This window comes from Nestor notabilis, unplaced genomic scaffold, assembly GCF_000696875.1.
Source record: "Nestor notabilis isolate BGI_N333 unplaced genomic scaffold, ASM69687v1 scaffold8301, whole genome shotgun sequence".
NCBI lineage: Eukaryota > Metazoa > Chordata > Aves > Psittaciformes > Psittacidae > Nestor > Nestor notabilis.
Window position 1 is genome coordinate 98,824 of NW_009915134.1, and position 16,411 is coordinate 115,234.

Here is a 16,411-nt window from a genome sequence, read left to right on the forward strand (position 1 = left end):
TGAATACTTCTCTCCCCCTTTTTAAAGGGAGAACACAGTGGAATACGAACTCCCCGTGGCAAGTTCTAAAGGATCTTGTATCCTCCAACATCAGACAAGCTTCCGGCTATAATAAAGTTCTGCTGTGAAGTGTCCAGAGCTCTTGGCCCAGTGCAGCACTGCTTTATTATGGCAGTCCTCAACTAACAGATTCAATGATCATCAGCAGTATAAGCCATCCTGCCAGGGAAGCTGACATTATCTCCTCCAGATGGGAGCAGAAATGCTTTGCAAGGGACATGGGGGAGGGGGGGGGGGTGGTGAGAAAAATAAAAGTAGATCTCATCGTTCCTCCAATGACACCACAAAGCCAACAGTCTCAATATCCTATGCTAAAATTATATTCTTCTTTGCTTTTCTAGCTCTCCTTTCCATTACCAACTAAATTCTTGAATTCCTATCAAGGAGCCCTCAGATCTATTTACTATTTGATCCTGAAACTGTCATAGTACAGTGGGGTTGTACTGTCCCTCACACTCCCATTCATGTCTTCTGAACTTAATTCAGAAGCACCTCTGGTTATACAGATCGGCTTACAGCACTATCTTTAAGTCTTTGCCTCTTTTTCCTCTAGAGGCCAGGAAACCTGGATGTGATATGGCTCTAGCTCTTCTGGAGTGACATAGTCTGGAGCATTGCCCATCAAGTCTCGTCCCCTGAAGGATTTAGGAAAAGCAATGACATCTCGGATACTTGGAGCATCAACGATGAGAGAGATCAGCCTGTCAAGTCCTAGAAGCAAAAAACAAATTGGTGAACCACTTGAGTTATGGCCCTGTGTTACTTCCTCCAATTCAGAAAGATATAGTAGATAATATTACTGAGCCTGAAGATAAAAGTGAAGCAAGTAAGGGGGGAAAAAAATAATCTAAAAATAAATCACTCCTAACTAGTAGCAGAGAAACAGATTTGCCTGAAGACCAGAAATGCCTAGCAAAATAAAGCTATTCAGTATTACACAAAGTTCTGCAACACATCAAGGACTACAAGAGAGAAAGTGCATTTGGAAAGGCAGCATAACAAAACCAGGGAAGCTAAATGGCAGGAAGACTGAGGGCTTTAGGGTTCTGCTTAACTGCTCAAAGCTCTTGATCATCCAGTTCTGAAGGATTAAAACAGCTAGGAGCAATTAAAAAAGAACAAGAGCCTCTGGGTGATTAGATGGAGAGAAATCACACTGGAAGGCCATAGGTTAAAATGCTACCTTTGTTATTTGCAGGTTTGGGGGGAGGGAGTTGTTAGTTTTGATTGTTTCTTTAGTTTTGTTTTGGTTGGTGTGCAGGGTTTTTTGTTTGTTTTTATCTTTTTTAAAACCACAAAAAAAAATCTGACACCAAATCTGTTTTCAGAATCACAGGCCAGCAGCATGGAACCAGGGCATGGAACACAAAGTACCATGCTGTCCAAGGCCTTTAGGCATGCAGTAGAGGGATCCTGCTCTGACTGCACATGAGTGAGAATAAAGATGATCTAATCTTAACAGATAACTGTAGAACAGCATATAAGGATCATCCTTAGAGACACCAATATATGATTTGGTCCTTGCATAAGAATTAAATCACACTATGATGCTGGGGAGGAACACCAAAACATTCTGCACCTGGTGACAAGACCCATTTCCTTCTACAAAACAAATATAGAGCTGGAAGCACTGTGTAAGCTCACACATTGTTACCATACTGGTGTACCAAAGAGCAACACCAGGACAGCTGTCTCTGTCAGGAGAAGACATGGCTTTGCAAACCAGCATGAGGCTTGTTCCTGAAATATAATATGCCAAAAAGTCACAAGACACCTGCATCTAGGGAGCTAGAGCACTTACCTAAAGCGATTCCTCCATGAGGTGGAGCTCCAAACTCCAAAGCCTCAAGTAGATGGGAAAGCACCTCAGAATCCTCCTGTAAAATTACGTAAGAAGTGTCACTGGACAAGCAATACTCTTCCTACCAGCAATGTACGACGAAGGTATGATGAAGTCATCCATCACTCAGGGCTAGGAGCTACATTTCTACACAAGTGTTTCTTTCAGAATTTGAAATGGATATTTAATTAGCCCTTTAAATCTTCAAGAGAATGTTAGAGACATCTCTAGGTAGGTGTTACCTTCAGCACTTTCTCCAGCACAAAACGCTGTTGTTCTGCACTATGAATTCTGATGGAGCCACCTCCGATTTCATTGCCATTCAACACAAGGTCATAGTGCTGGCTACGGACCTGCAGAAAGACATGAACAAGCACCTTAGCAAGGCTGGGGCACAGATGGATGTAACAGCCAACTCCATCCAGATGGCAAAGACACTGGAACGAAGACCTGACATACTACAACACCGCCCTCAACAGTATCTTGCAGTTCAACTACCAGTCCTATCCAAGGCATGGACTGCTGTTGACAGATTATGGGAACAGTACAAATCCTTTTGCAAAGTTTATGAAAACATGAAGCAAAAATGGGATGACTCGGAATATACGACTCCACCTTAAGCAACTGTTTCCCATAAATCGCTTTTGTCGGGGCACACATGGATATTTGCCACTCAGAGTAATCTCAAAGTCGCCTCTTCCAGACAGACACATACTGTATGTAGTCAGTTCCATGAAACAACATCTCTTTTTCTTGCCTAGCTTTCCATGACACACGGTTATAACTTTATGCCTGCTGTGTTGGCTCTTTTAGTTACCTTTGTGGGATCAGAATAGAGGAGGCTGGTATCTGAAGGATGAGGGGCAGTGAAAGGATGATGAGCAGATTCCAGTTCAGTGGGATTCTCTTCTTTTGGGAGGAAAAGGGGGAAATCCACCACCCACAGAAAGTGCAAAGCTGCAGGATCACGGAGTACCAGCCCATCCGCCTCAAGGAGGTCAGCAGTCTCCAACCGTAGTCTTCCTAATGCAGAGCACTGCAAAAGAGAAGGGGAGTGAATGACATGGGACAATCTACTATCAGGGAAGTGGCTCAAGCACCAACCAGGGAACGAGTGGACCAGGGCAAGCGTGCTCCATAAAGGGCTTCCATACCACAGACAGCATCAGCTGTAATGCACTGCTGACTTAAACTTTTCCCTCGCATCCTGAAATATACCACCTTCCTGCTCAGGCAGCATCATCTCCAGGGTTTGACAAAGACCAAGTAAGGAGCTGGAAAGTCCATTTTCTTCCAACTGTTCCACTTTCACAGAACTTTTCTAGACTAACCACAAGCTCCACACAGATGTGGATTAACTGGGGAAGCACAAGTAAGATCTGCACTTTGCAGACAGAGAAATGAAGGCACAGAAAGAATATGACAAAATTTTGACAATCAAGCAAAGCATAACACCTTGTCATAAACCATTGCCTGGAAAGCAACGTCTGCTGGCAAGAATACAGAGAAGAGTTTGGACAGAATCTCCTATCACTGCTGCTAATAAACAGCTGTGCTTCACTTTGTCATCTGCTTATGGGAGATGAGATTACCTAGTTGACCTTCTTTATCAATCTCTATTTGATGCTTTAAAAATTAAGATGAGAGAAAAGGAAGCACTAGTTTGTTCCCGTATTATAATCCAGCTTTCATTACAGTTACAAGTTCTACCCAGAATGTGACTAAGGGAAATAAAAGCAATAGGTAGATTACATGAATTATTTGTGTTGCTATAGCTCAGCTCCAAAGAAACCTAGAATTAGATTATCACCTAACAGTGAGAAGAATTAGACTGAAGTCAGGTAACAAATCTGTCATCAGCAACGTTCAACTCACATATCCACCCAAGGAATGCTTCCTACCACTTGCTTTTGTTCACCAGCAGCCAGCAGTACCACATCATCCACCTGCATGTTCAGTGCTTGGACAAGCTCTATCTGCTGCTTCTCACCAAGAAACCTTGTAAGCGGAGACTTCAAGCTTCCATCAGGCCTGCAGATAATTTCCACGATTTCCTGAAGAAAGATCAGTATGTTCAGTCCAGTGCTGCCCCCTCTCGTCCTGAAGCATCACATGCTCAGGCACTGACTCCGTATTAAAAACTGCTCTACCTTCCTCCACCTTCAATTGCCCTTGTACATACTTTGTCATTCACCATTTCCAATGCCTCAACAGTGTTTTGGTCTCACCTGGTTAAATTGGGATTTTGCAGACTCTTTTAGTGACTCCAAATTTTTTTTTTTAAGGTATCTCTGGGGAAAGAGCAAGAGAAGACACATTAAACATCAGCAAAGTCTACAGAAAAACTGACCCGGATTCAAATCTACTGACTAAGCTGTTTCCAAACTTCCCAAGCTCTTTTGTTTCTAATACAAGTTCTTATGAGGGCTGTGGAACAGGACAGGGCCCACAGCACTAGGCTGCAGCTGGGCATCTTCTCCAAGGGCTCCTTTCAGGACAGACCTCTCTAGGTTTTACATCAAGCTGCTTTCCCTCCCGGCTCACAAATCAGATACAGCTGGTCACCAGAGTCAGATCATGACAACTAATTGCCAACATGCAGAAACAAGGTTATAGCACTACACTGTTGAAGGTGAAGGCATAGCTCAATTTAGAGTAACAACAGAAGGAAACCAACTGGGCTCACTCTCACACAAAGAAATGCAGTCAGGACCTGTGTCAAGATCTTGATTTTTTCATCTACTCTAGACAGGCTCGAGAGCCCAGTTTTGTTCTGCTCAAACACACCCCCTAGCGCCCTCTCGTGGGAAGCCAGTAACTTGCACTTTTTACCAAAATTAAAGGAATGCAGAGAAATCGTCAGAAAGTCCTATACCCCAAACAAAACTCAAGAGTTTAGTAGATTTTTTTTTCCCCCATAATGCCCAAGCTTAAAATATAACCACCGCCAGAATTAAATCTGCTTCCATTCCAAAATATATAGCTGTCAAATAATCATTTACATCTATTGTGAGCCTTGGATTTGGTCTCTGCCATTCTCATTACACAAGATGAGTTGTGCCCACAAATGCAGCAAAAGCAAACATAAGAAGGGCATGTAACTACCTGAACTTTCTTTCACTAGGTCAGAACAGAGCTGTACCATACCTGGCTCTATTTCAATCTCTTGCCACAGAGCATAATTTATTATTGAGATGCACATCAGAAGCAAGCTGAAGCCCTGGGAGGCTTCCCTATCCTCAAGGGATCTTGCAGCTCTATTATTTTCCTCTCCTTCCTAAAGATAGTATATTCTTCCTGTCAGCTGACCACCTCCATTCCAACACCTCTCAGCCCAATCTGACATCAATTACAACCATCCTCAAGTTCGCCAATTCCCCAAAGGATACCAACACTCCAATAATATCAAGGAACATTTCCCTATCAGTAAAGGAATTCCAACTGGCATTTTATTTATTTCATATAAACCATAAGCAGTATGCAAAAGCATCACTTACCACTCCCTGAGGAATACAAATGGCTTTGACAGTGCCATGTGGGTAACTGAGTGCATTCTGTACAAATTGAATGTCCAATCTTCGTAAAAAATCACTAATATCCACTATCTAAGAAAGGAGAGAGCGCAGGAAAAAGCAGTTTGCTTCAGGAAAACGAAGCAAAAATCCAGCACCTATGTCAAAGCCTCCAACACCATTCCCTGGGATATCATTTCTTTGCTCAGAGAAATCAAATGGTTCACAGAAAGAAATTAACAGGGCCAAGCTGGAATAACCAATAGGAGGCTGAACACTGCAGAGACAGAAATGTAAGACAGGCAGAAAACCCCAAGATTGAGATGGTGACATCTTACCACAGAGAAGGGAGCTGTAGACTAAGGAAGAAACCCCCAGAATTAATTCCTGGGGAAACCTAAGATGCTTCCTACTTTTTTCAGCACTGATCGTCTTAATACATTTGTCAATATTTTAGTTTTATACTTTCATACTCTTATTTCATATAGAAAGTGTATGCACACAACCACAGTTGGTTATCTTGAAAATACCTTCAGGCCATTAAAAGGCTGGAGAAGCCTATCTCATGAAGCATGCCCACCAGGAGTATGCCTTGGAGTACACCAGGTAAAAGCACTTATGGTTACCTGTGAACTTCTTGTGGGCTTCAGTTCCTAAGACAGTCAAGATGCATTGCTCCCTAGCGCTACACTATCTTCAAAATAAAATTTTCTTAAAACATATGTTTTCCACAGCCAACCAATCAAACCCTCTCTTCCCCAAGCAATTACCTCTACAAAGCAGCAACGATGCGACAAACACCTTGGGAAAACTACAGCATTAAGAACCCCAACCAATCACGTATACATGATCCAAACAAAACACTAACAGAAAGGAAAATCTGCAAGTTTCCAGTGGGCAAACCCTCACCTTCATCCCAAAACGAGTGTCTGGTTTATCAGTCCCATAGTCAGCCAGTGCCTCCTCATACGTCATGGAAGGGAAAGGAGTTGTAATGGAACCTCTTTCTTCAGGCCAGGAATATTGCAGGAGGCCCTCTACCAGTCTTTGGATCCCAGCTTGATCTACAAATGACATCTCTATATCTATCTTAAAACAGAAAACAAGAGGGCAGATTCCACATTAGACAGAGATTTTGCCTTTCCACTGCTACTTGCAGAAGCTCTTGACTATGAAGCTAGCATAACAAGAAACAATATACTACATGAAATTATAGCATGACTGCATTAGGCTGGGGACATGCTATGGCCTCCCTACAGCATGATGACTCAGGCAACATTCTCCTCAGAGAAGTGAATGAGGTAATGATGACAAGGACAGAAGGAGAAGCCTTGAACGAACCAGGCTAACTCTGCCCACGATCTCAAGGCTGAGGAATGAGACAGCTGACCCAGCAGGGCAGGAAGATATTGTATCATCAAGCACAATCACTGCTGCAACACAATTCCCACATCTAATCATCTAATGTACATGACAGCCAAGGATAGTAGCTAATCTATACACAGCCCTTTGAAGCTAGTATGGGACATGTCTGTGAAGCATGCAGCAAGCAACACCCCCCACCCAAGAAGCACAAGAACTAACAGAAATTAAGCCTTCAGAAGGGAAAATAGCTACAAGCTACTTGGGTTGAGGAGGAAGGTAAAAGGCAGTGTGAGTTGGTTACCTGAGTGAATTCAGGCTGCCTGTCAGGTCGTGAACCTTCATCTCGATAGCAGCGAGCAACCTGAAAGTACCTGCAATAATATTTTTACTTAGATAACAATTTAAGTACCTTAAATTAAATTGTGGCTATAGAATTGATCATAATGTAAAGAAGAAGGGGGTGGGAGGCAGGGAGAGAGCTCTGTTCCTCTGTTCCCTTTGCAGCAGAGGATTATAGCCCTGATTGTTCCCATCCCCTCAAAGGCATGAAATTTTGCGCGGAAGCAACTCCACCAGCAGCTGTATCAATCTCCAATCATATCTTCCAGAGGCATGTGGAGGCTGCCTCCCAACAGAGGCATACACAATCCCTTTTTCCAGGTTCCACTCCAAACCTGGACTCCACTAACAGCCATGCAAAATTCACTCATGTTGAATGAGTGGCCTGCAGTTCACTGTGTGAAAAACTGTCTCCCTCTCCTTCAATTCTATTTGGAGAAACCAGCCAAATTAAAAGCTTTGTACTCATGTACCCTCTGAGAGCATATTTACCTTGCCTCAGTCATGCGCAGCTGCCCAGCCTCATTTCAATTAGTTCTACAGGTTAATCTTGGAGAGGCTTTTATCACACACTAGATTTTCTGCTCTTCAGGCAGACTGTGGTTCAGATCAGGTTTCCATTTAAAACAACCGAGAAGGTTTCAACCTTCAAACAGAATACATTTCCTCTCTAACTGGGAGGCACTACTGCTGGGTGGGGAGGCAAAGGGCATGGTCTGCCTGAAAAATCTGAAGTAATGAAGGATTCCTCTTCAAAACACAAAAGCCTTGGCTGTAGGTTTTTGGGGAAGTATCTAAAAACCTCAGACCAGAGCAAGCAAACCCTGGATGGGACATGTGGAGAACAGGAATCCGAGAAACAATTACCTGTCCAGACCTCCAACCATGAGAAGCTGCTTGAACTGCTGAGGACTCTGTGGCAGAGAGTAGAACTTGCCCGCTTCCCTCGAGGGTACAAGGAATTCTTTTGCTCCCTAGCATTAGAAAGAAAAGCTTACACAGTTCAGCAAGTAAGTGCCCTCAATGCCTGACAGAGAGCACAGACTAGAAGCGCAAGAGGAGAGGACCTGTTTTCCCAATTATGAAATCCCACTTGTGAGGAAATGGCTGTTTCTACATTACACTCAAATCTGTTAACCAGCTTGGTCCAAACATCCCAAAGGAGGATTCTCCATCTTTTGCTCTGAGACACTAATGCATAACAATACACCATCCAAGGCTGGGGGTTAAATGCAAGAACTCTAAGTATTAGCTGCATCAACAGTTCCTGGACTACAGTTCTCTGTGATTACTTTTTAAATGGAAGAAAGGAATATAGACTCAGAAATTAAAATTGAGTACTGCCACTGCAGTAAACTACTAGGTAAGAGAAAAATGCTGGGAAAGAATACTTAGAGGAAGACTTTTGGTTTTGCCAAATAATAATCTACCTGTCCCACGACAGGACTTGAATTCAACATGCACTCCACAAGACAGATGCTTTATTCATTGAAGGTTCAAAATTAAGACCCAGGATATCACCTCTTCCCTTTCACACCCTCTACGTTTTAAAGGATCCACGTATCATATCAGAAATTTGCACAAGCTCTTACTTAATGAGGAAACAGCAATGAAGGCCAAGTGACAATTGACAATAATTCAACTGAAGTGCCTATGGAATTGCAGGAGGCTGTAATGCTTTACAAACAGAATACATACCCCTGGAGTTCTTTTAAAGAGTGTTGGAGTTTCTACATCCACAAACCCTGAGGAATAAACACATGCTTCAGACACAGAATATGCAGAAATCGGGGAGAACTAGTATGACAGACTAGGTTAGCGTAGGGTTAGTCAGCAAAACAGGTAATCTAGCACACCATGTAACCTCTCCAAAATCTACACGTTTCACTGCTTCCAAGAATAACTTGTGTAATAGCAGATTTAAAGGCTCTGAGCTACCCTGATGTCCTGCCAGAACTGTTAACCAGAGGACTCCACATAGGCTGAAAAATTATTAGTTCTCTATTTCGAACTAGGCTTTGATTTTCCACAAAGGACTTCCTGTCTTTAAGAAGCCCTATAAGAAACTCATCCCTTTGACATACCTCAAGTTGGCTGACCAAAAGAGGGAAACTATCTGCAAAAGGCCTTTTCTCACTGGATATAGCTCATTTGAAATAACTGGTTTGTAGCACACCAAGAGATTTCAACATACTTGTTCTTCAGGTCTGGCAACATCTCTAAAGACCACACTGCAAGTAGACATATCCTTCCTCTTTACTAAGTAGGACCAGTTGGAGTAGCAAGTTGATTGGCAACCTCTCTCAGCAACAGGAAACAGAAGAAGGGAGGAGCCAAAACGGTTTTTTGCTGCACACTGTTCTTCAAGGACTTTTCTTACCATGGAGGTTACATAGATATTCCCGCATTTTCATCACAACACGTGATCTCAGCCTCAGGTTATACTGTAACTGGAAGCTACGCAAGTCCAAGTAGCGATACTGCATCCGTAAGGCCTCTGATTTCTGAGGATAAGAGATAATTAGGATTAAGAGACAAAATTCAAATTGCGCCTCAAATGAAGCTGCTCCTGAAGTCACAGAACAAAAGGAAGAAGCAAAAAAAACAACGCTGCTCTATTACCAGAGCCTACCTATCACCCACAACCTACAAATATGAAACTAGGAGTGTTCCCATGCATGACAATTACTAAAAAAGACATCATCTGCCTAAAAAAAAAAAAAAAAAAAAAAAAAGACATTTATAGTGATGAAAGCTGCTTCAGTAAAGTTGAATACACATGAGAATTTCAGCCCTCCTTATTCTCAGTCCACTGCAAGAGCATGCAGCACCTCCTTGCTACTTTTAAGCAGAGGAGTGCTATCATGCACAGATCTAAAGGAACAACTAAATGGTGAAGCATCCTTATCACAGACAGAAAGTCTAAAGTAGTGAAAATGATGGGAATTGTCCAGGACAATAATACCGAAGGAACAGGACCCAGTTCTCCCAATTCTGACACTTGTGTATCAGCCACAGTTTCAATGGCAAAGAGAGCATCTTCAGTTAACAGCAATGCCACTCCTCCACCATAGAGGCTGTACTAAAACTAACCTCTTGTAAGACCATACTTAGAAAGAAAGTCTGCCAAACTAATTGTCCAGGCAAGACTAAGCACCCTTGCCTTAAAACAGAGCAGTGCATTGACAGGTTCCGTTTCACATGCAAAAAAGCTAGCATAGTCTCATTTCTTTTACTCTTCCCTTTATCATCTGTTCTTACAGTGATATTTGAACACTCTATGCACTGGAATCATTCAAGCCTTGTTTTCTGCTTAACTTTAATTAGAAATACATCCTCACAGCTACCAAGAAGCACTCCCATTTTAAATACCATCCTTCCCCCAAGGCAGAACTGGGATAATCAGAAGCAGCTCAGAAGTTCAGCCATCATGCTGGGCAAATTCCCAATTTATTGAAAAGCCATCACTTTGGAGAACAGCAAACAAACAAAAAAAAAAAAAAAAAAAAACACCACCAAAACAAAATACCAAACACACACAAACACCAAAAAAGCCAAAACAAAACAAAACACACAAAGAAACAAACATGAACACCTTGATGAAATGCTTGATTTCAAAAGGTAGCTTCTTGCAGGAGTTCAGGATCTCTGCAGTCTCTGCCTTCACTTCAATATCCCCTGTTGGCATTTTCTGGAGCAAAAAGACAAGTAAAAAAATTAGATTCCTAACTTAAGGAAAACAATTGGACAAAGGCATTTCACAGATGGGGGGGGTGTGATGGCAGTGACACCAAAACACCCATCTGATGTGATTATCCTCCCTGCCTTCTAACACAGTGTTAACTCAGAGAACTCACCAAAGATGGCATGCTCTTTCCCAGTAGCATACCGATCTCTACAAGAAATATATTTACTTCGCCTTCTCCTTTAAGGACATTCTGCTTCAATGAACCACACAGAATACCTTCTAGTATGCATTAGCAGCATCACAATCAGACCTTAATACACGTCAAAAAAGATAACTTTTGAGGAACTTCTCGGAAATTCTAGTTCTGAGTACCAGTTCTCAGAATTAGTCTTTTTAGATCCCATGGGAGAACAGATAGCTTCCCCCGCTTAGCACTGTGCCACATCAAAGTTCACTTGATCCTACAGAACTCTGTTTGCCAGGGGAAAGTATATACCACCTTCCAATAAAATGGTAAGTGATTAAAAGAAATAAAAGCATTGCTTAAAGCCTGCATTCTTTATGCATATCTGTAAGTGGTCAGAGAAAAAAAAAAAAAAACTGTTTTGGTCATAAATCCAGGTTCTCTTTTTAAGCCTGCCAGTGATAGGATACATACAATCCTGACATTAACCTACCGCTGATTGCAGTGAGAGCTGAGTAATGCATGCCATTTTGAAAAGTATTTAACCTGTTTCCTACACAACAAGCAAAGCAAAATCTATTTGGAGTGAAAAACAGGTCATGGCATGCTGTGGAACTTGTGATGACAACACTTATTTTCAAGAAAAAGAAATTCTCAACCACACTTTGAAAGCCTGAAGAATCTAGCCATTATTCTTCCAAAGGGCTGGAACAGAACTTAATTTGTGGGTATCTGTAGTGTACTTTGAGGTTTTCCTAAATTCAATGTCACAGCAGTTACCTCACATTACCCGAGAATAGGCTGTCACCCAGAAACCACGGCAAAGCCATGACACAAAGCCCACCATAATTCTATTGTCCAGTGCTCTTTTCCACAAGGAATAAAACCCCTCAGTGTCCCCAGCATCCTCACCGGATTCTCCTGCCCTGGGGGTCGAAGTGACACAATTCCAGTCACTCGAACAACAGACTCCACTGGGGCATTAGACAAGAGATTGTTCACATGGGAATGTGCCTGCAAGGAGATGACAATGTCTCACAGAAATTCAAACAGGATAAACACACCATGTTCAGGGGCCTCATTTCTTAACAGCCTATTTGATTCCAGGATCATTCCTCCTAAGCCAGAGGAAAGAGCATTTATGTTTCCATTACTATCTCAGATCAGGGGTCTCATAACACTTAAACCTACTTGTGAGTCAGAGCACTCAGTCTGACAAAGTACTTCATTCTGTACTCGCTGTCTGCTGGACCCATGCTATCAAAGGAAAAGGAAAAATAAGAGAGACACTCATATTTTAGTAGCACTTACCTCATCTTGTGGAATGATGACCTGGATCAGTCCCTGGAAATCCCTCAAAACCAGAAATAGACCTTGTCTGATCCATGAAAAACACAAAAGGAAGAACAGTTTTTTTCAAGAATGCAGCAGCTTTCTCCTTTTTAAGCCAAAGCACATGGCAATTAGCTACTTTCTGTACCTTGTGACTAATCTCAAAGCACTTCCAAGCAATGTACATACAAATACTTTTCCCACACCTGAATCTAAACTGAATAATTTATTTCAGATTTTGCGTAGCCACAGACAAACATGTGCAAATAACCAGGAGAGGCAGGATTTTAACTTGAACATTAATCCATGTAGAGCAGGGATTTTTTAACATGTGCAATTTCCTACTGGGAAACATCACATTTAGATGAGCAATAAAACTAAAGTTCACATGGATACAAAAACAAATAAAAAATCTCCAACCACAAAGTAAGAACACTGGTCCCGTTAAAAGTGTCACAAGAACAATCCACACTCCTAGACCCAGAATCATAAATCTTGAACTCTTCAGCTGCAGTGGAGACAACTACCACTGTACTTAACCCATCAGGAAGCTGTCAAATAGAACACACTCTGCCCGTCTTTAAAAGCAAGACTGCAACAATTGCATTGCAACAATCCTAACTCTGTTTCCTGGAACTCCATGCTGTATGCAGACATGCTTTTCAACCAACATTTACAAAACATTCAATTTGATTAGGAGTGATTATATCATGCCACCTATAGCAAACTATTAGAATTAACATTGCCCCAGCTACTTTTCTTAAAAGTTTCATTACCTTTTAGTATTTCTTTTTTTTAAGCAAAGCTTTCATTCTTTAAATATGCATCATTGGATGCCATAGTTGAAGAGACAAACATCACTTGCTTAAAATTTAAGGATGTTATGTAAAAGATGCTATTTTCTCACAGCTGTTAGAATTGCTATAAATATGCTATTACTTGTTTTCTCCCCTATACAACAAGGGTAATAATATTTAACTGCTTTAAAGTGCTATAATGAGGATCAATTAAGATTTGTATTAAACTGAAATCTTAAATACTGATCTGGCACAGTTCTCAACTGGTTTACTCACTTCACAAGCAACTACTGCAGGGTATGAAAAGACAGGACTTCCAGCCACTCCAGCCAGTAAGCCAGCATCATCAGGGGCCCAACTTAAACACCTCTATGCCAGTGCATGTCACATGGGGAACAAGTGGAAGGAGTTAGAGGTGTGCATATACCTAAAGGGTTACAATCTCACTGGCATCGCGGAGATGTGGTGGGACGCCTCCTGTGACTGGAGTGTTGGAATGGAAGGATACAGGCCCTTCAGGAAAGGCAGGCTGGGGAGATGAGGAGGCAGTGACTGTCAATGACCGGCTGGAGTGCACAGAGCTCTGGCTGGGGATGGATGAGGAGCCAATTTAGAGCTTATCGGTCAGGATTAAAGGGAGGCCAGGGACAGGGGACAGTACAGTGTCTGCTACAGGCCACCCAACCAGGAAGACAAAGTGGTTGAGGCCCTCTACAGACAGATAGATGCCACCTCATGTTCACCAGCCCTGGTTCTTACGGGGGACTTTAACCACCCGAGTACCTCTTGAAGGGATAACACAGCAGGGCACAATCAATCCAGGAGGTTTCTGGAACATGTTGACAATAACTTCCTTCTCCAGGCAATGGAGGGAACCAACAAGGAGTGACAATGCTGGACTTTGTCCTCACCAACAGCGTGGGGCTCATGGGGAATGCAAAGCTTGATGGCAGCCTTGGCTGCACAGGCTACAGAATGGTGGAGTTTGAGATCCTTAGGGCAGCGAGGAGGATGCACAGCAAGCTCACTACCCTGGACTTCAGGAGAGCAGAATTCAGCCTCTTGAGGGATCTGCTTGGAGGAGTACCACGGGATAAAGCCTCAGAGGGAAAAGGGGTCCAAGAAAGCTAGTTAATATTCAAGGATCAACTCCTTCAAGCACAGGAGCAATGCATCCCAACAAAGAGGATGCCAGGCAAGACCACCAGGAGGCCTATGTGGATGAAGAACAAACTCCAGAAAAAAAAAAAAAGGAGGGTAGAAGCAAGAACAGGTAGCCTAGGCAGAACATTGACAGGGCAGCCATGGATCAGGTTACGAAAGTTAAAGCCCTGACACAACTGAATCTGGCCAATGACATTAAGGGCAACAAGAAAAACTTCTACAGGTACACTGGGGATAAAGGGAAGACAAGGGAAAACATGAGTCCCCTCCAGAAGGAAATGGGAGACCTTCCCAGGGGTGCTGGTTGACAAAAAGCTAACCATAAGCCAGCAGTGTCCACTCACAGCACAGAAGCCAACCATGTGCTCTGCTGTATCAAAAGGAGAACGACCAGCACGTCGAGGGAGGGGATTCTGCCCCTCTACTTCGCTTTCATGAGACCCCACCTGCAGTACTGCATCCAGCTCTGGAGCCCTCACTACAGGAAAGATATGGACCCGTTGGAGAGGGTCCAGAGGAGGCCCAAAAAATTATTAGAGGGATGGAACACCTCTCCTATGAAGACAGTCTGAGTTGGGCTTGTTCAGCCTGAAGAAGAGAAGGCTCAGGGGAGACTTCTTAACAGCCTTTCAGCACCTGAAGGGGGCATACAAGAAAACTGGAGAGGGGCTTTTTACAAGGGCATGTAGTGATAGGACAAGGGGGAATGGCTTTAAGATGAAAAGGTGGGTATTTAGAGGAGACAGAAGGAAGAACTTATTCACTATGGGAGCTGTGAGACACTGGAACAGGTTGCCTAGAGAAACTGTTGATGCTCCATCCCTGGCAGTGTTCAAGGCCAGGTTGGATGGGGCTTTGGGCAATATGGTCTAGTGGAAGGCGTCCCTTCCCATGGCAGGAGGGTTGGAACTAGATGATCTTTAAGGCCCCTTCCAACCCAAACCATTCTATGATTCTACAGCCTGAAGCATAAAAAGAAGTGTTTGAATCCAAGACTAGAGCACATACTGAATATGGCAAACAAGCATCTCCATTTTCATCTTGGTTTGCATTTACCTTTGATACTGAATCCATCCACACAGTGTGACCTCTTGCCCCACATGAGCAGAACGTAGCTCTCCACAAGTGTTTGTCCGAATGACAAAACTACTGAAGTCTTGAATAAAAATAGTAAAACCTTTTGTGGCTTTTGCAGACAAGCAAGACAAAGCAGTGACAGTTTTGCTCCCCAAACCAAATACAGTTTAGATGTACACAAAGAAATTATTTCATATCTCCCCAATAGGACTACTATAAGGCATCAGGACATATGATATGAAATTATACTAAAGTTTTTAAGAGGAATTATTTATATGTCTCAATCAAACTTTCACAAAGAAATCTGAACACAGTCTTGCTGCAAACCGTTGCCCTAAAAATTTCAGGGGCAAGAGAAGGAAAAGCTGCAGATCAGTCCTGAGGCATGCTGACAATTCCATATTCAAATCTAGAAAATACAGCAGAAAGCGGGCTTGACAAGCTAAGACTGAAACATACATACACTGACCATGTGGGTGCAAGCTCAAGTTTCCTGCCTACGACTACTGGTAAAGGGCCTGAACCTACAGAAGCTTTTCCACAGACCCATGTGCCTGGCATCACAACTTACAAAACCAAGCACACTATTTACAGAATATTCAAGAGATTAGCTTACAAGGAAAAATTTGAAAGAAACTATTACCTAAACATATATGTAATTATACGAACTAATCTCCCTTGCTACATCACAGGCTTTACAGATTAAAGTACAGGGCACAAAGATTTGGTTTCCAACTATTTCATTAGGCCTGCAGCTACCCTTGTTTACAGACAGTGTGCTACATAAGAGAGAATCAAAAAATAAAATGAGAGCTAAAAAAAAAAATAAAAATAAACTGGTCTTGGTATACTTTAAATCACAATTCACTGAGAGAAACCAAAGGTTAAATAAATACATGATTTAGAGAAGACATGTAAAAAAATTACCCAAGTGTACCTTTACTTGTCTGTGCAGACTACCCTGACCTCGGTCCGAAGGACAAAGCGACAACTAAAGCCCAGAGGAGACGGTGGGCATAAAACAAGTGCTTGTGTCTCACCTGGAGCCGTCGA

At 42.5% G+C, this 16,411-nt stretch overlaps 1 protein-coding gene across 1 annotated transcript; it reads right to left on the minus strand.

The window, feature by feature from the left end:
- Positions 1-586: 586 nt before the first annotated feature.
- DARS2 (aspartyl-tRNA synthetase 2, mitochondrial) lies at positions 587-15,437 on the minus strand (the record flags this gene model as incomplete). The annotated part of the gene is made up of 16 exons (XM_010023979.1): positions 587-771; positions 1,862-1,937; positions 2,143-2,253; positions 2,718-2,936; positions 3,802-3,954; positions 4,129-4,191; positions 5,398-5,505; positions 6,322-6,501; positions 7,079-7,148; positions 7,984-8,090; positions 8,815-8,861; positions 9,497-9,620; positions 10,712-10,807; positions 11,901-12,002; positions 12,300-12,366; positions 15,338-15,437. Coding segments are annotated over 16 exons (1,808 nt in total), but the record flags the coding sequence as incomplete, so codon positions are not given.
- Between the last annotated feature and the right edge of the window lie 974 nt (positions 15,438-16,411).